The 22,882-nt window shown below is 49.5% G+C and overlaps 6 protein-coding genes across 6 annotated transcripts; 5 read left to right on the top strand and 1 right to left on the bottom strand.

The window, feature by feature from the left end:
- Positions 1–947: 947 nt before the first annotated feature.
- Positions 948–1,610, top strand: MIND_00975500 (Aminotran-5 domain-containing protein; the record flags this gene model as incomplete). The annotated part of the gene is made up of 2 exons (XM_037366366.1): positions 948–1,308; positions 1,357–1,610. 2 exons carry the CDS (start codon positions 948–950, stop codon positions 1,608–1,610), a joined length of 615 nt encoding a protein of 204 aa, XP_037217778.1.
- Positions 1,611–8,433: 6,823 nt separating this feature from the next.
- On the top strand, positions 8,434–10,617 carry MIND_00975400 (Aminotran-5 domain-containing protein; the record flags this gene model as incomplete). The annotated part of the gene is made up of 5 exons (XM_037366365.1): positions 8,434–8,929; positions 8,978–9,297; positions 9,344–9,461; positions 10,151–10,407; positions 10,456–10,617. 5 exons carry the CDS (start codon positions 8,434–8,436, stop codon positions 10,615–10,617), a joined length of 1,353 nt encoding a protein of 450 aa, XP_037217777.1.
- A 431-nt stretch (positions 10,618–11,048) lies between these two features.
- On the top strand, positions 11,049–12,203 carry MIND_00975300 (uncharacterized protein; the record flags this gene model as incomplete). The annotated part of the gene is made up of 5 exons (XM_037366364.1): positions 11,049–11,121; positions 11,173–11,342; positions 11,391–11,647; positions 11,702–12,080; positions 12,132–12,203. 5 exons carry the CDS (start codon positions 11,049–11,051, stop codon positions 12,201–12,203), a joined length of 951 nt encoding a protein of 316 aa, XP_037217776.1.
- Positions 12,204–13,831: 1,628 nt separating this feature from the next.
- Positions 13,832–14,988, top strand: MIND_00975200 (uncharacterized protein; the record flags this gene model as incomplete). The annotated part of the gene is made up of 6 exons (XM_037366363.1): positions 13,832–13,913; positions 13,967–14,142; positions 14,195–14,380; positions 14,435–14,803; positions 14,847–14,864; positions 14,920–14,988. 6 exons carry the CDS (start codon positions 13,832–13,834, stop codon positions 14,986–14,988), a joined length of 900 nt encoding a protein of 299 aa, XP_037217775.1.
- Positions 14,989–16,395: 1,407 nt separating this feature from the next.
- On the bottom strand, positions 16,396–17,553 carry MIND_00975100 (uncharacterized protein; the record flags this gene model as incomplete). Its single annotated transcript, XM_037366362.1, has 5 exons — positions 16,396–16,405; positions 16,459–16,505; positions 16,556–16,864; positions 16,919–17,450; positions 17,501–17,553. 5 exons carry the CDS (start codon positions 17,551–17,553, stop codon positions 16,396–16,398), a joined length of 951 nt encoding a protein of 316 aa, XP_037217774.1.
- A 1,139-nt stretch (positions 17,554–18,692) lies between these two features.
- MIND_00975000 (uncharacterized protein) lies at positions 18,693–20,666 on the top strand (the record flags this gene model as incomplete). The annotated part of the gene is made up of 1 exon (XM_037366361.1): positions 18,693–20,666. The coding sequence occupies one exon, from the start codon at positions 18,693–18,695 to the stop codon at positions 20,664–20,666; it is 1,974 nt and encodes a 657-aa protein (XP_037217773.1).
- Positions 20,667–22,882: the final 2,216 nt, after the last annotated feature.

Raw genomic sequence — 22,882 nt, 5'->3', positions numbered from 1 at the left:
TGACAGATTCCCCATCCGGCTCCATCACACGTGAACGAGTGTGGGCGACGGAACACCTCGAGAGAGCGTCTCAAGAGGTATATTGAGCTGCTCATCTAAAGAAATGAGTATGGAAACTAATTGGCATATACACAGTGTTTTAGTGTTGCTTAGGTTCATATTTTCCTTATTCCAACTGGAGTTCCCTATGTTGGTAGCAGAGTGTCGTGTTTGAAAGAGCTACAGGCATGGAAAGTGAAGACCTGGAAGGTGGTTAGTGACAAATCTGCCCTACAGTGCAAGTTGCGTGCAAGACAATTGAGTGGCAGACGCTACGTTACTACTTGTGACTACACTACCGGAGTGACTTCCTAATCTGGGGGGGGGGGGTCGCTGTGATGGCAGATCCAATGTGCCCGATCTCCCGATCACTCACCTCTTGTAGATTCTGGTAATCCAGTCCATGTATCGGTTAATCTCAATAGATATGGAATGACACGGTGAGAACTTGAACGCGGACCGACACTGTATTACAGTAGCTCTTACAGTTGATTTCATGCTTTGGTTCTTTGCAAAGCTTGGATTGTTGGGTCTTGGCAAAGCCAACGTTAATTCTGGAAGGCGATAACTGAATCGCTTGGCCCGGTATATGACCAAGGGTCTACTTGTTTTGTTCTGTCAAAAGGTGAATCTGGAGTCGACAACCAAGATAGTAGCGATTGGCCGCAATAGGGTCGAGATGCAACGAGTGGGTTTTCCCCGTGCATTCAAGTGGGGAAGCTTTTGTTCAAGTTATGGAGTCACTGTGACCAACTCTTTCACTTGCAGCGAGCATGATCAAGCCGTGTTCCCTATTACTTCGCTCGTGCCCCTGCAAAAGCCGTCCATAAAAAGCGAATGGTCCCATTGGCCATCCGAGTCCCCGGGTTATCGCAACCCGTGCCGGAATCGATTTTCACATCGCTTCGATGGCGGCCCCCCATATCCTCGACGTCGACTTTGCTCGCTCGCAGTTTCCAGCACTCAAAGCTGGCTTCATCTTCGCCGACAACGCCGGCGGCAGCCAAGTTACCCAGTCCGCCATCGATCTCATCGTCGACTATCTCACCAACACCAATGCCCAACTGGGAGCCGACTACAGCGTCTCGGCTGTGAGCACGAAGCGGGTGGAGAGCGCGGCAGAGGAAGCGAGGAAGCTGTTCAATGCCGAGAGCAACAGCGAAATTGCCTTTGGACCCAGCTCGACAAGCAATCTGGAGAATCTGGCCAGAGGACTGGAGCCTGATATCCAGCCTGGAGACGAGTTTATCGTCACTGGGGAGCACGAAGGTTTGTCCTAATTCACATTTTTTGTTTTCTTGCCACTAACCTCGATAGCTAATTGCGGCCCCTGGAAGAAACTTGCAGCACGACGTGGAGCCGTGGTCAAATACTGGCATTCCACGCCAACCCACCCCAATAATCCCTATTCATTCTCCCTCAAAGTGGAAGACTTGTTGCCCTTGATCACCGCCAAAACACGGATCGTGGCATTTACTGCGACCTCGAATTTGCTTGGATCGGTTGTGCCAGTCCAAGAGATTACCAGGGCCCTCAGAGCAGATGCCGCTGCGAAAGGCGCAAGAAAGTAGAGGTTTCAATTGACTGTGTTGCTTACGCACCACATCGCCGGATGGACGTGAAAGCTTGGGATATTGTGGGTTAACTACTTCAACAATACCACTCGTCTGACTGTCATCCAGGACTTCTGTGTCTTTTCGTTTTACATTTCTGCCCTCTTTGTTTACACGCTGTATATACTTGATATACTTGAATATATATGTGCCCTTTTTGTGCGTGCGGCGCGGCGCCCACGGCTCTGGCGTCCCCGCCACGTCTCTCGCCTCACACGCCAAGTCGACGCGGTCACGTGCGTCGCGTTTAATTTTGGACTTGCGCGATTTTATCAATTTTGCAATAGTTTTGGCTGGAGAAAAAGTGAGATGTACCCAAAAACGCGTTAATTAGGCTTAACGAACGCGTGCTCCGGGGTAGACAACCCCATTCTGCACTTTCTTCAGTGCTGGGCCAAGGTTTCCCCTCCCGAAGGTAAAGGCAGCGCGGACAACAAAAAAAAATAATGACATAAGCACTCACTGGAGGAGGGACATTGCGACACAGCATCTTCAGAGTGAATAAGTAACAGCATTGTTGAGTGAACGAGCTGCAGGCCTCCTTGTCTGAGGTAATACTGCTGTTTGCTGGTCCGAGTCAGCCAGCAGCTTAACACAGAGCAACAGCACTCACCACCACAACGACGAGGGAAAAAGGCAGAAAGAGAGACTGGATGTGATGTGACCCCTCCCTGGCGTCACCCCTCTCGGAATATCTGATCGGACCTTACCCTGTTATGTTATATAGTGTTTCATGTGAGTCTTGAGTTCAACTCCCGATGTGGTCATCTGCACGCACTTGGGGAAAATTGTAAGTTCCAATGTTAAGTGGGTAAAAAAAAATCAAATATTAGTGGTCTGTTGCTCTCAGTTCAGATGTAGGGTTTCAGCAATACTCCAGACTAAAAAGTGGGTAAAATCACTGTGTCTAACAGAAAGTATTTCTGATGTTTGTGCTAAACACTTCCCAAAATAGCAATTTCCGGACCTGATGAGGAGGCCTATCCTCTGGAAAATCAGATAGCAATTAAACAAAATGTGGTGTTAACAAGGTAAAAATCAAGTCACATTAGGGATTTGCGCAGCAGGACTGTTTTGTGGGAAAGCTGGTGCTGAATGTGGTTAGCTGATTGGATTTAAATCAAGGCTGCGGATTTCCATACTGCACATAACTTGGAAATTATGTGCATTCCACAAATAAGTCTAGCTTTGAGCTGCTCTTCTTTTTCACCAAAACCCCAATGTGAATATGGGTCTGGACCAAAGTTTGATGTTGGGGGTTCTTGAAGGTTTGACAGATTTTGGAACTTGTCACTTCCCAAAATGGGAATTCCTCTCCCAGAATGGTAATTTTGGGCCTGATTAGAACATTTATACTAAGTAAATAAACAGAAAGTAAAAAGTGGGTAAAAATCAAATCTGTCTCAATTCAGCATATTTTGTGCTAGTCTTAGTTTGGTAGTTAGCGTGGCAAATGTGCCAAAATGATATACAGATTTACTACTTATTGCTTCCGAAAATGGTAATTCCTTGCTATTTGAGCCTAATCAACTTTCAGGAAAATGAAAAGTGGGTAAAATTAAGTTTTGGTGTTTGGGCTGACAAATCTGCCGCCAATAAAAAGTGGGTAAAAATCAAATAAAAAACTTTCTTACCCAAGTTTACACTATCAAACCATGAGTTTTTAGTGAAATTAGAAGGTTGAGCCAAAGCCAGACTTATATATAAGCCCAATAAAAAGTAGGTAAAAATCAAATAAAAACTTTGCTTTGTGATGGGAGATCAGTGGCCTAGTTCAGCATTATGTTGGGTCACAGTAGTCACATTAGATCATTAGATCCATTGCACGGTCAACAATTGGAATGGTCAACTGCTCCAACATATTGCACTTCTTAACCACTGACAGGTGCATGGACTGTGCCATCAGCAGTCTAAAGAGGCGGTGATTGGAGTAGATTGATTTGACACAAAAATCAAATAAAAAACTTTACATTTATGTGTCTAGTGATGGCCAAGTCCAGTTCAGTCCAGGTCTTGGCCTAATTTGGCTGACCACCAGACTGCTAGTTTGGTTCAAAACACAGATTTGGTGAACCTGAATGCTGAACCCCAGTTTGAACTGATCCTGAACCAGCCTTTTTGGGGCAAAATGGCCAAATGTGGTCGAACCTAAGCCCTGGTTCTATTTGGAAATGTCTTTGGCTGAACGTGAACACTGAACCTCAGTTCAGTCCGGTTAAGTTTGGTCCAGTTAAGCTTAGGTTTGAACCAAAAACCCGGACCAAACCTGGCCATCACTATGTGTGCCAGCCAAAACAGTCTTTGGAGTTAGTAATCCCATCAGGGTTTTGCGCCAAAACGGTCACCCAAAGCTGAACTTATATAGCAGAGATCGGGGCCTAAATCAGTGCCCTAAATTTCTGATGAATCAAAGGCCTTGATTGTGGAGCATGTGACGTCAAAATTACCTTATTTGGTAATTCGGACATCGGATCTGCGACGTTGATTTGTCAGAAATTGGGTGCCCATTTTTGGCACCTGATTTCTCACAAAAAAGTCCAGCTCCGGGTCGCTGTTTTTGTGCAAAACCTGATGTGAATGGTCACACTAAACAGTAGATAAGATTTGAATGGAAGCTAGCATTTGGATTATAGGTCCAAACTAAAGATGTCATCTAAAATGGGTCAAGAACTGGGCTAAACTGCCCGTAATGAATCTCAAATATGTATAGAGAACCAGACTTAATGATAGTCCTGATAAAAAGTAAGTGGGAACTTTTGCTACATATTGTCTTGAAAAGGATACTATTAGAAATCTAACATAGTTAGAAGGCATTATTGTAAGAGACTTCATAACAAAAGCTAGTGAGAAAGAAGAAAAATTAAAAGAAAGATGTCCTTAAAATGCTGGGGAAATGGCAATTTCCGATTCACCGTCACAGTCGGGCAGCTGTCAAAATGTTTCATAAGGCTTTGTCGGAGGTCCGGAAGCCGGTCACGTGACCTTATCGCATGCTACCGCCTGCCGCCAAAAAGGGAAATTCTCAAATCAGCCGCTGTTATATAGCTAGAAATGCTCCGATTTGGCTCAAATTTTAGGAGGACGTGATTACGTAATCGCTCCTTCGACCCAAGCTTTTGGCGGTAGGGAAAGAGCACTCGAATATATGATCTTCCTCAGGTGTGTTATTTCGCTGATTCCTGAGATTCTGAGCCAGGGGATGGGCCGATTACCTCCGAAATTTCATCAGTTCACGTGACAATCCCTACCATCCACTTCGCCGCTCCAGATTCCCCAAGGAATCCTTTACTCCGCCGAAATTTCATACAACACCCCAAAGTTCCGCGTTTCTCAGCGGCGAAGTCGCGATTTTAACATGAAACATGCTGGTATCACGGCACCATCACCCCTTGTGTCACTCGCTTGCAATATGGGCGCTCCGCTCGCTGAGTATCCCGTATTTTCCTTCCAACCTCGCAACTTACTTTTTCATGTTTTGGTCTCTTACAGTGTGGTATCTCACACTGAAAGGTTTTCTGACCACACATTAAGATTATATTCAACCCATCTATACACGCTAACTGCCCAATATACACCCAGAATCCACTCTAAACCGGATTCCACGGTTTACCGGCAGTGGCGAGATCGCCCAGGTCCCGCTGTCAGCGACGCGTCTATCCGGCAAGCGTTCCCCCTGACATATCGTAACTCGCGTGCGCCGAGCGCCGACGGGCACTGGGTATAAAACCCAGCCCCCAATCCGACAGTTCCATCATTCCTCCCTTTCCTCTCCCCCCACTTTTCTCCTTGCTCTGATGTCGCCATCGTCGTCCTCTCCCCAGCCGAGCTCGCTGTCCTTGCCCACCACGCTCGCCGGGCTTGTCGTTGTCGGCAGGTGAGTTGTCGCTGCTTCGTCCTCGGCTTCTGACCCGTTACAGTGTTCTGTTTGAGGCTTGTGTATCGCCGAGGCATTGTTAATAGTTGTAAAGGTGAGTGGTCTTCTCTTGATATTGTTGTCTTGCTTACCGTTCAGCCCGTTGATATCAAGTGGTTGTAGGCACCAACGCCGGGGTCTTCAGCGACAACACCGTTGTTCTGGAAGTGGAATGCGACGTCTTAGACCTTGGTGAGTTTGTTACCATTTCCTTTCCTGCAAACAGTGACTTACCGCATTACAGTCGCCTCGATCACGAGCCCTTGCCATTCAAGTTGTTGGGACTTTGGTCCACTCCCTCAACTCCAGGTACGGCAAGAACGACGCGAAACAACTCGCCAGCGCTGTCTCGAATTCCCTTCCGCGGACCACCAGGTCATTGATGTCTTCATCACAGATTTCTTGACTGGGATGTCTCGGTACGGCAGTCCTTGCGCGAACAGTGGGTTGGATGAGGAGCGCGGTGAGAGTTGTTGCCAAAACTGGCTGCGGGTCAGTGCGGAGGGAACAAGTTGGCGTTGTGGAGGTAGCGCGCCTAACTTCAAGTCGTGGCCGTACAGCTTGCAGCCGCAGTCGGAGGACTTGACGAGGTTAAACCTCGAGTTGCCGTTAGAAGAGGGGGCGGGACTTGGCCGGCTCTGGCCGAAGGTTATCGGTGAGTCGTCATCTTGCTGCCGCTGTTCCCCAACACTTATTTTTCCAGCCCAACCTCTCTGCGACCATGGACGGCGTTGATATCGGCGAGGTGGTGTTTGTGGTTGCGATGGACGGCAAAGGTGAGTCGGGTCAGCTCTGGGGTTGTCGCTGTTGCCTAAACGGTGAGCATCGCGGTTGACAGTGTCGGAAGCGTAAGATGGTGTTGCGCAAAGTGAGTCGTGTCGTATTGCTCATGCTACCCTTGTGCTTCTGTGCCGAATTGCCGCTGGGAGAGGAAGAGGATGCTGGGTACGACTTGGGCGGCTCCGCGTTGGCCGCGTTAAAGCCGGAAGTTATTGGTGAGTCGTTGTTGCCCGCTGCTGCTCCCTAGCTCATCTTCGCAGTCTGTGCCGAGTTGCCATCTGGAAGGAAAGAGCTTTCGGTTCCAGGGCTCTCCGCGTTGGCAGCGGGGCGGTTGTGTCGTTTGTCACGATAGACTCTTGAGTCGGTGTGGATGCAACATAGCCATTTGAGTCAGCGCCAAGCCTTCGTTGTCGAGGGCATAGTCTGCAGTACGGCCAGTACCGAGCCCAGCTGAGATAGCCACTGTCGTCATCTTGGTTGTTGACATCGTCTTCAGTTGGTGAGTTACTGTTCGCTGTTGTCTCGATGTTGTGCTGAGCAGTTGTCGCCGCAGTAAATCACGCTGGGTAGGTATCTCGTTGTCCCCCGAACGCGCGCCCCGTCGGGCGTTGGTGGTGGTTGGCTCTGGGCTCGTGATCGATCGGCGATCGATCGGCCGGCCCGTGTCATGCACGTGCGCGCCGAAGAGTAGCCGGTACTTATTTCTTCCTTCCCCAAACCTGTCCCAGCGATATATTCGCCTTGTGCATCGGCTCGTTCGGAGTTGCAAAGGTGAGTCGCCGTGTTGACATGCTGGGTATCTTGCTGAGGCGCCGCGTTGACTAGTTCGGAGGCGGCATTGGAGTGGAACCCGCTGTCGTTGTTCCTGGCCCAGCAAGTGAGTGCTACTCGGCCAGAGTTTGTGATCCTGACATTTTCTCAGTACATTCTTGACCTTACGGACAGCACTGACCTCTGGCGCGAGCAACGTTCTTCAGCGCGTTGCACGCCGAGGCCGGTCAAAGTTGTGGCCGAGATTGGTCAGAGGTCGGCGCGCGCGCGACCGTTCAACTGAGCTTGGTGTTGGCCGAGCTGCAGTTGGGAGAGGAGAGGATGTCGGAAGCAAGGGGCCGCACTTCTTGTTCTTCGCGAGTGAGTTGCGGCTCCTTTCCCTTCAGACGTTGCCTTACCTGTTCCCAGCCGAACTTGCTCTGGCATACCGTGTTGCGGAGGAGTTAAGAATAGATTCTCAAGAGGTGGGTGATCGGGCGGTCGAGCCTCCCTGGTCTCACGGCTGACACTGACAGATTCCCCATCCGGCTCCATCACACGTGAACGAGTGTGGGCGACGGAACACCTCGAGAGAGCGTCTCAAGAGGTATATTGAGCTGCTCATCTAAAGAAATGAGTATGGAAACTAATTGGCATATACACAGTGTTTTAGTGTTGCTTAGGTTCATATTTTCCTTATTCCAACTGGAGTTCCCTATGTTGGTAGCAGAGTGTCGTGTTTGAAAGAGCTACAGGCATGGAAAGTGAAGACCTGGAAGGTGGTTAGTGACAAATCTGCCCTACAGTGCAAGTTGCGTGCAAGACAATTGAGTGGCAGACGCTACGTTACTACTTGTGACTACACTACCGGAGTGACTTCCTAATCTGGGGGGGGTCGCTGTGATGGCAGATCCAATGTGCCCGATCTCCCGATCACTCACCTCTTGTAGATTCTGGTAATCCAGTCCATGTATCGGTTAATCTCAATAGATATGGAATGACACGGTGAGAACTTGAACGCGGACCGACACTGTATTACAGTAGCTCTTACAGTTGATTTCATGCTTTGGTTCTTTGCAAAGCTTGGATTGTTGGGTCTTGGCAAAGCCAACGTTAATTCTGGAAGGCGATAACTGAATCGCTTGGCCCGGTATATGACCAAGGGTCTACTTGTTTTGTTCTGTCAAAAGGTGAATCTGGAGTCGACAACCAAGATAGTAGCGATTGGCCGCAATAGGGTCGAGATGCAACGAGTGGGTTTTCCCCGTGCATTCAAGTGGGGAAGCTTTTGTTCAAGTTGCGGAGTCACTGTGACCAACTCTTTCACTTGCAGCGAGCATGATCAAGCCGTGTTCCCTATTACTTCGCTCGTGCCCCGCAAAAGCCGTCCATAAAAAGCGAATGGTCCCATTGGCCATCCGAGTCCCCGGGTTATCGCAACCCGTGCCGGAATCGATTTTCACATCGCTTCGATGGCGGCCCCCCATATCCTCGACGTCGACTTTGCTCGCTCGCAGTTTCCAGCACTCAAAGCTGGCTTCATCTTCGCCGACAACGCCGGGCGGCAGCCAAGTTACCCAGTCCGCCATCGATCTCATCGTCGACTATCTCACCAACACCAATGCCCAACTGGGAGCCGACTACAGCGTCTCGGCTGTGAGCACGGCGCGGGTGGAGAGCGCGGCAGAGGAAGCGAGGAAGCTGTTCAATGCCGAGAGCAACAGCGAAATTGCCTTTGGACCCAGCTCGACAAGCAATCTGGAGAATCTGGCCAGAGGACTGGAGCCTGATATCCAGCCTGGAGACGAGTTTATCGTCACTGGGGAGCACGAAGGTTTGTCCTAATTCACATTTTTTGTTTTCTTGCCACTAACCTCGATAGCTAATTGCGGCCCCTGGAAGAAACTTGCAGCACGACGTGGAGCCGTGGTCAAATACTGGCATTCCACGCCAACCCACCCCAATAATCCCTATTCATTCTCCCTCAAAGTGGAAGACTTGTTGCCCTTGATCACCGCCAAAACACGGATCGTGGCATTTACTGCGACCTCGAATTTGCTTGGATCGGTTGTGCCAGTCCAAGAGATTACCAGGGCCCTCAGAGCAGATGCCGCTGCGAAAGGCGCGAAGAAAGTAGAGGTTTCAATTGACTGTGTTGCTTACGCACCACATCGCCGGATGGACGTGAAAGCTTGGGATATTGTGGGTTAACTACTTCAACAATACCACTCGTCTGACTGTCATCCAGGACTTCTGTGTCTTTTCGTTTTACAAACTCTACGCGCCGCACATTTCTGCCCTCTACATCCGAAGCTCGGCCCTCGCTTCCTCCGTCACGTCCATTGTTCACCACTTCATTGCCCCTGGTTCATCTCCATTCTACCCCCCCTCCTACAGAGGGATAACGAAATCAGTGGGAGTGGGACTGGTCAAGTCCGCATCACTCCCACTGATCAGGCCCAGTCCCACTGATCAGGCTCGCTTACCATCTGATCAGTGGGATTGATGCCTTTGGCCTTGACACCGCGTGACGCCGGAGATCAAGCAAAGCGCTGCGCAGCAGGCCTCCGCGGCGAGCGGCAGCCCGCGGCAGCGTGGGGTCCGGGGCGAAGCCCTGGTCGGGGTCCGGGGTGGAAAACCCCGGCCGTCGCGGCCGGCGCCGCAACCCAGTGTGGAACCAGATGGTTGAACCCGGGAACGGCGGAAAAGGGGAAGAAGGGGGGGACAATGCTCCGCGCAGCGGGCCCCGCGGCGAGCGAAGCCCCCGGCAGGGTGGGTCCAGGGCAAGGCCCTGGTCGGGGTCCGGGGTGGAAAACCCCGGCCGCCGCGGCCGGCGCCGCAACTGGTAGACCCGCGACAATCCCGTTGATCAGTGGGACTCGTGCATGTGTCACATTTGACTGCACGAATCCCACTGATGGGACATGAATCAGTGGGACTGGGCAGGATCAGTGGGATTGGCCCAGTCCCAGTCCCACTGATTTCGTATACACTCCCTCCTACAAACTCCAACCTGGCGGACCGGGTTATGAGATTGTCTACTCGACAACCGCAGTCGTTCCTTATCTGCTTTCACTCACTCCCGCCAACGATCTCGACGCCACTTTTGCGGCTATTGCGGCACACGAAACTCAACTGGCGACAAAACTTCTTACCTTCCTTACCGCGCCAGAACAGGTGAAACGCGGTGTCTTCGTGGTCGGTATTGAGGAGCCTAGCGTCAACAGACTTCCAACTGTCTCGTTTGTCGTCGCTGGTGATAGACCGCTCAACAGTCGAGATGTTGTTCGAGTTTTCGATGAACACGGCGGGGTTGGTCCTCTTCATAATCGTCGCAATCGCTGATCCTCGTAAACATAGATTGGCATCCGTTATGGTCATTTCTATGCATATGACCTCGCGACACGCCTCCCCCCTCCTGTTGACAAAGAAAATGGTGTTGTGCGGATCTCTTTGGTCCATTATAACACGTTGGAGGAGGTGGACACGATTCTTGGGGTGCTGAAGGGTGTTCTTGCGTGATCATGATGTCGTTGACGTAAATGGGCCGATGAAGCTAGTGGGAAGTAACAATGATTGTGAATCGATCCAGTCACATACTGAATGTCGAACGCTGGTTGCATGAAGGTCGTCAACCCGAAGGAGCGTCACACAAAGCACCAACAAGATCCAACTGACAGTAAATCTGTGCGCGCGGCGGTCATTCATATGTTTTTAAGCAGGCCACATTCAAACGCTCTTCATTTCATTCCAGATTTATTCCGAGGACGGCTTGTTTGAACCGCATTTGCTCCCAGGCTCCCTGCCGATCCTCGTCTCTCTTGAGAAATGGCCGACCAACACTGAATTGCCCCGGCCGCGTCCCCGTGTTCGCCGCGCTACGAAAGCTATTAATACGGAGTTAGGAGGCATCTCCCTTCTCATTCAACTCCCCTTCTTTGCTTCATACCACAATGCTCACACTCGCTCTCTTCTCCTTCGTCATCTCTGCATCTGCTGTCCAAATCCAAAGTGGTAATCCTGCGTGTGAGTTTTCTTTCATTAGCATCCATAATCTAATCATGGCCCCACTGGTAGTTTTTGACGCAGGGCTCCAGGGATGTATGTCTACCAAGTCGAATGCGGACGGGAGTCAAGTTGTTATTCACAACTGTAACAATCAAGACGTCACGTTGCAAGACTGGACTGTCGCGTTTTATAATCGTTACGATGTTGGCCCCCAGCAACTCAAGATCTTCGGCGACAAGGTAAACTTCTCCTCTTCCCTCAGCGGGGCCATTCATGCGATAATTCAGTGTCTCGACGTCAAGGATGGTTTGAACGCGGACGGAACATCTCTCCAAATTTGGACCTGCGACACATCGAATCGCAACCAAAACCAGTTGTTCACTTCCCGAACTGACCAGACCTTCCAGTGGGTGGGAACAGACAAATGTGTGGACCTCAAAGGCGGGGCAATCACGGACAATACACCTTTGCAAATCTGGACGTGTGATCATAATGGCAATCCGAATCAACAGTGGCAAGGCGAGCGCAACCCATACCAGACTGTGTAAGTCTTGTTCCACGGCCTTTCCCTGACATAGCGACTGAGGCCCTTGCGCAGCAGCGCCCATATTTATGGTGGTGATAATTCCCCCAATGACAACACTCCGTTCTGCATTGTCGGCACATCGAATAGCAATGGGGCCAGCGTCGTGCTGACTTCGTGCGGCCTCGACAGTCAGATCCAAGCAGCATTCCCTGGTGCCAACTCGACATGGGGCGCTCCAGTTGCGCCTCTCTCCGGTACCATCTCCACGTTCAACAACAAATGCCTCGACGTTCCGAATGGCTCCAAGGCAAATGGCGTGAAGCTCCAGCTTTGGACATGCGCGGCTAGCAACACCAACCAGATGTTCACCAACCATCGCGGTCAAATAGAGTGGACCGGCACCGGCAAATGTTTGGACCTCACAAACGGCGTCAGCGCCAATGGTACCCAGGCAAGTAATACCACTTCCCCTCCCGATATTTGTCTAATTAAAGCTTCATAGATCCAACTTTGGGACTGCGATGCATCGAAGACTAACTTCAATCAAGATTGGGCTATTTCGGAAATCTTTTAGCTATCGCTACCTGCCGTGAGCACAATACTGCACAATACCGATGCTTGCCTCACAAAGCTTGAACTCGCCGTTGCGAAAGTGGATTATCTTACCACATCTGTACTGCCAGACCGATCGCTAAATTTACATGGACCCAAGGTCATCAACACCAGTCCAAGGATTCGCTCTCTCTGAGTTGTCTCTGAGAGCGGGTCATTTAAGCCGATTTACACTCAGCCGCCACACTTCAAAAAATATGCGCTATAAGTGCCCCCATGCACTTCCGCCAGGCGGGTCCGTGCTGACATCGCGAGGGATTATAAAAGGCGGCACCTCGTGCTCGCGTCGTCAGTCCCCTTTCCAAGTCCTTCCGACTCATGCGGTTTGATTACTCTAGCCGTTTGCCTGCGCTGACTGAGATGCTACAAAGTCTAAGTACAATGCAGGGCAGGGCTGCATGTCTGTCAAGTCGAACACCAGTTGTCATCTACAATTACACCAGTCCTGAGTCAAGACCTCATGTTAAGATTGGTCGGTCCTCAACAACTGAAGAGTTTCGGCGACAAGGTTTTTTTCCTTCTCGCAACTGATTTATATGCATACTTACAATCCTCCATAGTGTCTCCCACAAGTCTCCCAAGTCAAGGATGGTCTGAATGCGAACGGAACGGCTCCAGATCTGGGCTTGTGAGTTGTGACACGTCAAATCGCAACTAAAACCAGTTGTTCACTTCCCGAACTGACAGGACCTTCCAGTGGGCGGGAACAGACAAATGTGTGGACCGTATGGGCGGACGAGAATGGGCGAAGGTTGTGCTGACCTCGTTCGCAACCAACAACCGAATCCAAGCCGCATTGACATTCAAATTCCCACGTGCCAACTCGACATGGGCTTCTTCAGTCTCCCGGGACCATCTCCACGTACGACGATAAATATATACTTATATGCCTCGACGTTCGAATGGCGCCAAGACAAATGGCGTGAAGCTGTAACTCTGGACATGCAACACAAACCAGATGTTCATGGATCGATTGAGTGGACTGGCGCGATGCCATTGCCAGGACCTCACAAACGGCGTGTTCGGCACCCAAGTAAGTGTCATGTCGAACAAAGTGATGCTTACTCAGAATAGATCCAGCCAAGTAAGTTCACACGAGTTGACGCAGCCGCTGACTTTGACCGATTTTGACAGATTGCTTCCATGAGAGATCGACAGCAAATCAATGGTGCCAAGGCTGCCGCTTGATCCGGCGGAAAGGCTCAGCCAAGTCTGCCTGTGCAGGCCAGTAGCAAGTTGTACATGAATGACTCAGAAACTGGAACGTCTACAGTTAGCAAAGAGAAAGGCAAGGTATAGGCAAGTACCTGAGCATCAGACTAGATCAAACCACATGTCACCGCAACTCCTCGTGACTTCTGAATCATGTTCCCATTTTTATTTTTTCCCGTTATGTAACTTTTTCCCAACTTTCCCATTGGAGAGATTGCCGGGATCGACTCCAAACACACCCAAGCCGGGCACACGGCGTTCAACGAAGGCTGACAACCGGAGTTTTCAAGCCGTCCAGGACATGTGTTCGGCGTTATAAACTGGGGGAAGTGGGGGCTGAAATCCATCTCCCTATTCCCCTTTCCTTCTTTGCCTATAATGCTTTCCCAAACGCTCGTCACTCTCTTGTCTCTGGCCATCGCCACCTCTGCCACGCGGATCCAAAGCGCGAACCCCGCTTGTGCGCATTCGGGTTTCGTTGTCCAACTAATCTAATCGCCGTGTCAATTATAGTCACCGCCGCTGGCATCCAAGGATGTGTCTCCGTGAAAGACAATGCTGACGGGGCCGCTGTTACCATACACGACTGCAACCAAAACAGCGGCGACGGCGCCGTCTACGACTGGCAAGTCGCGTTCGCCACCGGGCAAGCCTCCGCCCCGCAACAAATCAAGGTGTTTGGCGACAAGGTGCGATTGACTTGCTCTACACTATCTGATTGGCTACTGAGGGAATCAATAGTGTCTTGATGTCCAGGATGGCGCCAACAAGGACGGAACCTCGGTGCAAATCTGGACTTGCGACAAGAGCAACGCCAACCCCAACCAACAGTGGGTCGCCAACACCGACTCCTCTTTCCGCTGGGGCACCACCAACAAGTGTCTTGACCTTCGTGATGGCAAGATCACTGACGGCACACCTCTCCAAGTAAGGATATCGACGGTTTGCGAAAGTGACGTTTTGCTGATGACCTGTACTTAGATCTGGTCCTGCTCTGGTGGCCCCAACCAGTCGTGGACTGGCCGCGATGGCGACAAATTCGACCACGTACATCTTTCCCCCTCTGGCAATGCTGCTGGCGGACCCTTCTGCGTGACCGCGTCGTCCAACAACTTCGATGCGCCCGTTGCCATTGCCAACTGCGACAACTTCCAGGCAACTTTCCCCAAGGGCAACACTACCTGGAGCGTTCCCTCCGTTCCTACCACCGGCCTCATCTCGACTCTGGACGGCAAGTGCCTGACCGTGCCCGGCAGCAACCGCGCCAACGGCGTCAAGCTCACCACCCAGGCTTGCCTGCCCCGCCCTACCAACCAGCACTTCACCTCGCTCCCCTCTGGCCAACTCGAGGTGGGAGGGAACCGGCTTCTGCGTTGACCTCACTGACGGCAAGAGCGCTAACGGCAACGTTGTGCGTCCCCCCGTTTCCTCTTTCTTTGCCCATCTCACTCAATCTGTATCTACAGCTCCAAATCTGGGAATGCGACAAGTCTGGCTCCAACCCGAACCAGAAGTGGAAGCGTACCCAGGCTTAAACCCCGATTCAAAATTGATAACACATTCCTTGTTACTACGTTACTTACTGGTACTTAAATTGGACTTTCGCACAACATCCTTGGGAATGAGAGCGTTAAGAATATCTTCGACAAACTGTTGGTTATTCGGAGACACCGTAAATTTTACGGTGACCAAGCAAGCAGTGGCGCTGTGCTTGACCGTTTTTTAGCACTTCAAACCAGGGAGCTCCGTTCCAGCGCTTCCCTTGACTGGAGACCAAACCCAGTGCTGTACAAACGGCCGTCCAAATCGGGCGAATGGCCCCAAAACGGCCCCTTTTTTGATTTTGCCTGAAGGGACATTTGATTTGTGACTGAAGGTGCCTATATTCGTACCTGAAGGCACTTAAATTTGCACCTGAGGTCTCAATATTCATGCCTATAGGCATCATTCATTCTTGCCTGAAGGCATCTTGCAATTTATACCTGAAGGGACTTATAATTGTGCCTGAAGGATAAAAAAACTTGACTATAGGCATTTTCATCGTATAAGTACCTCTGGGGATGGTGATGTGTTCCAAAAAAGGCAATTTAAATAACATGTCATTTCAACTCATTTAAGCCACTCTCTGCTCATAACACAATGTATCTCATGAAGGGATAATTCATTCAGTTGTATCAGACTGGTTAAAAATGTCCTCAATTAATTACAGCTTGGATTTCTTAGATCATCATATACATCAGTAAGGCCAAAGTACAAACCATTTATACCTATCCTATAGCATCTTGCTCTTGTTGGTTTTAATGCTGTTTCTCTGTTATTTGGTGACTTGCCTATAGTGCTTTGCTTCAGGATTTTGAACTGTAGCTTTTTTTTATATTACAAGTAACTTGAATTCATCTCAGTTTCTTCAAGTAATGATAGGCCTGAGGGCATTTTTATTTGCTACTGAAGGGAAAGAACAAAACTCACTGCAGGAACAAGAATGAGCTGTCCTACAGTGACCAGAACTTACACTGAAGGGGCAAAACATAATGTACTGTAGGTTCAATGCACTTGCACCTGAGGGAACAGAAATTGTGCCTCCAGGCATGAAATTGAATGCCTGAGGGAGCATAAAATATTGCCCTCGGGCACGATATTTCGTCCCTGAGGGCGCATTGGATTTTGCCCGAAGGCAACTTTTTTGTCACTGGGCCGTTTTGGGGCCGGCCCATCAATGGGCCGTGACTCGTACAGCACAAGTGCCTATCTGCTTGACTGGCTTTTTGTCACGACAAATGTCTCACGCAGCGGTAACGTGATCATGAAGAATGGCGACAAGGTTATTATTCTTGCGCCTTGCTTCTGGGGCTGGGGCGTGTACCAGCTTCAAATATCCGAATGCAACAACATGCGTGCATACTTCCCCTTGTGAACAGGTTATTGTTAACTACAGTATATATCTACGTCAATCTGGAAGACTATCAGTCATTTACTTGTGCGAGAGCCATAACCATTAGACGGACACCGACTGGGGCATCATCATTCCAACCACGAAGTTGGGCATGTCCACCTGCAATATGGGTTCAGCATGAGAGTTTTCAAGAGTGACCTGTGACTCACTACTTCATGCAACCGTAAATCCCCGACAACGCTGCACAGCATGTAGGCTTCGACTCGAGACAGCCTGTGCTCAAAAACAAGAAAATCGACCATGCTCCGCACCGCAGATCGTGTCGCTTCGCGCATGTCTGAGTCCACTCCTGTTGTGGTATAATAAGACTCTTGATTGGGAATACTTGATGCGGTTTTGAAGTGCGGGGTTTTGGTGTATGGCCTATCTTTCCGCACAGTGAGACGAACAGAGACCTTCATTGGCGTCTCGATAGCAGTGCCACAAACCTCTCCATCTCCTTGGGCTGCATGCCCGTCCTAGATACGAATTACAAAGCTTTTTTCGAAAAATGAAGGACGAATTGTACTTACTCCGATAGAAAACAACGCTCCTTCCACCTCAACGGGCAGAAAAAGTGTCGCTCCGGCACTGAGGTGCTTAGTATCGATATTTCCTCCCGTAGCATACGGTGGGATAGTCGAAAACGCGCCAGGTTTCCCAGGAGCGACGCCCATCTCGCCTGCAAATGGCCGCAAGGGGATCTTGATGGTCTTCTGCTCGTCAAACCAAGCAAAAGCGCCACTTGTTTCAAGCTTATCGAGGGCCTCTAGCTTCCATATCTTCAGAGCTGGTTCGGTAAACTCGTCAGCAAGTAGTCCGAAGCCTGGGATGCATGCCGTCCAGCCCCACTCCGCTGGCTTGACGCTGAGGACATCAATTTGGAGCGTGTCACCTGGTTTGGCGTCGTCGATGTAGATGGGTCCATTGACTTGATCGAGCTGAGAGAATACGAGAGAGTTTATGGTCTGCACGGTGCTGGAGGGTGTTATCTGTCCATTTGACGCATCGAGGCAGTCGAAGGTGACGATTTGGCCTGACTGAACTCGGAGAATGGGGGGGATGCTGGAGAGACAATGAGCAGTGAGAGAGGGAAAGAATGTTTGAATGAAGACCTGTTATCCCAAGCAAGGTGGCACTGCTCTTTCCGCACGGCGTGGATAGACATGGTAGTGGTGGGAGCAGAAGGACGAAGATAAGGTCGTCACATGCGATTCAGAGTCGTCAGTAGAAGGCTAGTTTCCCAGACATGTATTGTGTTTTCCTAGGCAGGTCAGAGGTGATGAAATTGCGATAGTCGGTGATTGAGGCTGGAGTGAGGTTCACAAAACTAAAACTTGAAATGATGGAACATCGGATGATAGGTTGATGGCCAATGCATATGTATGAACAGATTTTCATCGGGCTGATGTGTTGTGGAGAGGCGTGAAGCCCTGTGAAGCCGATTTAAAGTAGTGGTCCAACTGGTAGGAATTCAAAGGGCTGAATGCGAATCATGTGATCACACACATTTCCGTTTCCTCCACCACCTCAAGAGTCGTCATGACAGAATGGGCTGCGGGCTCGCTAATGGAGCAAAGGTGAATCTAGGCACGAAGCTCGAGGCTATGCTGTCCGTGGGCCTTCGAATTTTCTTTTTCATTCCCTCGTGTTCATGGTCCCGCCAGGCAGTCATATAAACGAGTACTCAATGTGCGATTCGCTGGCTTAGACCTGTCTGGCAACACTCACATCCAACAGCTTCTGTGAGGCATTGGTGGATTTGAACGAGTCATATTCCTGCACCAACGCCAGAAGTATATCTTGCGAGCAGCACTGCGAACGATTGGGTCTGGGATACCGATGACAAATTTAGGCTGGTGCGCTTATTATAACGGCCAATGACTCCATTCGTATCTCAGTATTTTACTTTAGCGACGAGAACGATTTGCACTTCGAAGTTTACATGTCTTGCTGCTCGACCAACATTATCCACCATCCAGTTTACTTAAAAGAAGAAGCAGGAGAATGCGGGTCGCCTCGTACCATGTCGCGAATCCTTGACTGTCTCGCTGGACCTTCATTGCGATGCTGGACGCCGGCAGGACATTCTACCGTATTAAGGTTTGCCCCCCCTTAAACTGCATCTACGCGGCGTACTCAAGTCTATTAGTCAAATGCCGACTCCAATCCGCCTGGAAAACTGCTTGCACTCATAGCTCAGCATCGCCATGACCACGTGTTCCTACAAAAACCCGCAACATCAATCTTGAACACCCCCTTACGCTCTACCATCCTCTTCGCTCTATTCTTCGTCACGATCACTTTATGGCGGAAGCCGAACTGCGTGATATGTTGCGCGCAGACCCGATGTTTGGTCGAGCCCGTGCTGTCGACACCAGCTCCCGACAACGTTCGCGAGATAGTGCAGCAGCCAGCACTCGCTCATGGGTTATAATGAACGCAAATAGTCCGCCTCCGCCTCCGCCCCCTGGCCCGCTACCTCTTCCAGAACCCGTCCCATCGTTGGCCCCTTCTCGACCACTTCCTATGCCTCCGCGAAGGACAGCAAGCGCATTGACAGAAGCGAATGTGGAGCATATGCAGGTTGAGGTACCTTCGCCAGAGATGGGATACCAGTGGACAACTGGGAAGGTTTACAAAGCGAAAGAAGCCCATGCCAATCGAACGGGGTTTGTTGGCGGATTTGTCAGTGGCTTAAAAAAGCTTCCGAAAGCTCTGGGGAGAAGACGACCTCGGAGAGGGACAGAAGCGACAGAGTTTACCTCCGGAACAGAAGGAACGGGTAACACTTTGCCGCAATATCGTTCTGTACCTCCAACACCGGTTGTTCCGGATCGCGGAGTATCTTTCGCTGCACCGTTGGCTAGAAAATCAGCACCGACAGAGCAGTATCGGCCAAGTTTCATTCTTGTCCCGCCAGAAGACGACGAAGAACATCAACTGGAGGTCGATTCTGGTGTTGTTCTCGCTGCCCATGACGCAGCTATGCCGGGTGGATTCGATTCTGCAGAAGGCCCGTCTACGCGTGTTCGGCCACCAACCCCTGCTCCAGCAATAGCTCGCACTCGCTCCCACACTTCTGCGCCATCTCCTCGCCCCAGTCGTGTGGATGATCGTTTGGCTCCAGCTGAACGAGAGGGTGACGAACCCGTCTCCGTAAATGCGCATCCTCAACCAACAGAAGATTATCGCCGCATGTCAGCCCATGACGTAGCAATCTCAAGGCAGCACAGTCAGCGCAGTCGGACCACGGTTGACGAGTCGTTTTCTCATTCAATGAGCTCGCCCTCGTTTGCTCAAGAATTGCATGGCCCAATATACCGATTTTTCAATGCACTTCATCTACTTCCCTGGGTGGCAACAGACCGTATCACAGCGGACTGGAAACCCCCCAAGCGCAAGCCAAGGCTAGAAAACGAGGGTGTTTCTTGGTATTATCCTATGGGACATGCCCCGCCTTCCACTCGTGACAGCTCGCTATTCGATTCCACCCATACTGCGTTGCACAACTCAGAACGCGGCCGACGATCTGGCGAAACCCGTGAAATAGGTCGAGATGTGCACATTCGACGACATCGAAGTCACCGTCCCCGTTCCACTCCAGTTGATCGGATACAGACTCATTACACCTATGCTTATGCCCCGTATCCTGCTTTCTCCCCGCCTCCACCTGCTCCTCCACTTTCGCGGCATAGCCCACAACGATCTCCGCCACCACAGACCAATGGCCCAGGCACATTAACATCCCAGCCAGCGATTCGGCGAAGACACCGCCGCAGACCCAGTACTAGTGCAACTACTCCGCCATATCACCACCACCGACCTCGTCAGCATAGAGAGGAGCCTGTGGGCTCTACATATGTTGCTCACTGGGGCCACATGCCGGTTCCATTACCGGTCCAGATGCAAATGTCACCCCAAATTCTTCCAAGCGCAGCGCCACTCTATATCATCCAGGCAACGCCTATTGGCTCACCTGCACTGAGCGACGCAAGTGCTGGTGGGATTCCCGGAGTGAGCGATGCAGGTGGAACTGCTGGTTCAGATGGTGCAAATGGCGGTCAACACAATAACTCAGGAGCAAGTCCAACTCCTGCCCCACAGATGGTGCAGATGCTGGCCCCGGTTTATATGCAAATGCCTATGAATACTAGCCCTAATACACGCCCAGCGAGTCCTCGCCAGCAGCATTATACAGCTTATGGGTATGGATATGGATATGGGTCGCCCGTGATGCAAATGCAGATGGCGACGCCGGTTTCAATGCCAGGCACATGACCACTCATATAATTATTCCACAAATATCATTTGTCTTGGTTTTAGGAAGTTATGCCTCCCCGAAAGAGCTACAAGGTGAAGTCAAGAACAAATGCCAAGTTAATCTGTAAATTTTGTAAAAATATTAGTAGATGTAAATTATAATAGCAAAATAGAAATACATGTATAGCTTGAATCCACTGGCCATTCTGGGAGAAACTTATAGTGCAGTGTATGCCAATTTCAAGGATTGGCAAGAATAACTTTGTCAGGCTTTGGGTTGGGCCAAGGCTTCCTGAGGAACATACACCTGGAACAGAACAGACACTTTGTTAGTATAAGGGCAATTTTGAAGGCTTTGATGAGAGTATTGTTAAGTAGAAAATAGTTTTTTTAATGTAAAGCTCTGGGAGCAACCTTGTCCAAAAACCACATATAAGTTTGTAGGATGTGATAGGTATGTTTTCTTAGATTTATTACTAAGTGGGATAAGTGGATTCAGAACTTAGCTTGTTAGATACAGCAGGCCAGGCAATAGGTCAACTTAATGCCAAGATAAACAAAACAATCTTACCAAGAGTTATTGACTTATGCATAATAGCAATTCAATGCCTCAGATAGCACAACATAGCAGTAATGTCAGAGGAACCTTCCTCTCAGACCCTTTGGACTGCTGTACCAGCTGCTCTGCCCCCCTTTCAGCCAACTTCCAGCTGCTACACTGTCAGGCTTTGGGTTGTCTCGTACAGTTCAGATGCTACTCCTAGTCTTTCTAGCACAGTGTAGCACTCCTCCCCATTTCCTTGTTGCCCCGAATTGGGCTTAGCATTGGGCCTGACATGTTGCTATTGGTCATATGCTTCCTATACTGTAGTATTTTACTCAGTTCGTATGTCACACGTCACACTGCCTATAAAATTCGATTTTTTTTTCGCATGTCATACTGTTTTGCTCAAATTCATGTCCCAAAAGGGCAATTTTTGACATTGCCGGGCGCCTCTGGCGCCAAGAACTTCCTAATTAGGAAATAATTCAAATTCAAAATTTTCGTATCAAATGTCACACCATTATTGGCATTCGAATTGAGTAAAATACTATAGTACTATTTTACTCAATATAGTATTTTACTCAATTGTACTGTCACACATCACACTGCTGATTTTATACAAATTTTTTTGCATGTCACATAGATTCAAGTAAAAAGATGTCCCAAAAGGGTAATTTTTGACATATATATATATATAAACTGTCAGGCCTATGAGTTTAGATAAGCTATCATGTCACAAGACTATCATGAGATAATTGATGCCAGTAAACATACTAATGACTTGATATGGCCTGCTATGTGTGTTTGAAGGTTCTAGGTATATATATGCCTATATATATATATAATTTGAAAAAAAAAGAAATTTACAAAGATTGAATTTTTTATACCACAATTTTTTATTACATCAGTGATCACATGATGCTGATTGTGGGAACATATTACCCTATATGGCAGGAGTGGAGAGAGGTCCCTATATCCGTGATTTTTTTGGAACCCTCCTTGCTCTCAGCTATAATTTTGCCCCAAAAAGTTCAACTGATTATTTGATGTTTTCTACTAATTACAGTGCTGTCTCAAAATAGTCACTTATTAGACAAATGTCAGGGGAACCTCCCTTTCGGCCCCTCGGAGACGATTCCGATTCTGGTCCGATTCCGGTTCTGACTCCAGTCCGGCCCTCCGTCTCGCCTGCACAATCACCGATCCGTCAATGCCCTCCCAACAGTCGCCCTGGGACCTTGCCTGCGACACGGCCCAAGCCTTCTGTGTCCGACAGCGGCAGCTACGGACAAGCAGTATATAGTCAGCTACCTAGCAGGCAGACCCTCAGAGTTTCTTCTCTTTAGATCCTCTCCTGCTAGGTCAGCTTCATTTGTATTTGCTTACCAATGTTCACACTTTGGATCCTCCCCTGCTAGACCTTGATCTCAGGCCTCCGGGGTTGCCCTTACAATAATGCCAGCTTACACATAGAGATAGTAAATGTTCTTATATACTAATTTTTAATATAAGCCTTTTTATTAGTCAACCTGAATATCAGTCAACCTAAAGTAGCTATAATTATATATATAATAACAGTTTCTGTCCTAGCAGATCTGACATATCTTACAAAAAGGTGATATCTCTGATTTCTCTGAGTCTGAGTCTTGCCCAGAATTTGTATCAGACTTGGATTGAGATGCATCTGGTG

This window comes from Mycena indigotica (genome assembly GCF_014461135.1).
Source record: "Mycena indigotica strain 171206Taipei chromosome Unknown Mind.scaff0008, whole genome shotgun sequence".
NCBI lineage: Eukaryota > Fungi > Basidiomycota > Agaricomycetes > Agaricales > Mycenaceae > Mycena > Mycena indigotica.
Note: the sequence above shows the minus strand (reverse complement) of the source record. Positions and strands in the feature narration are given on the sequence as shown.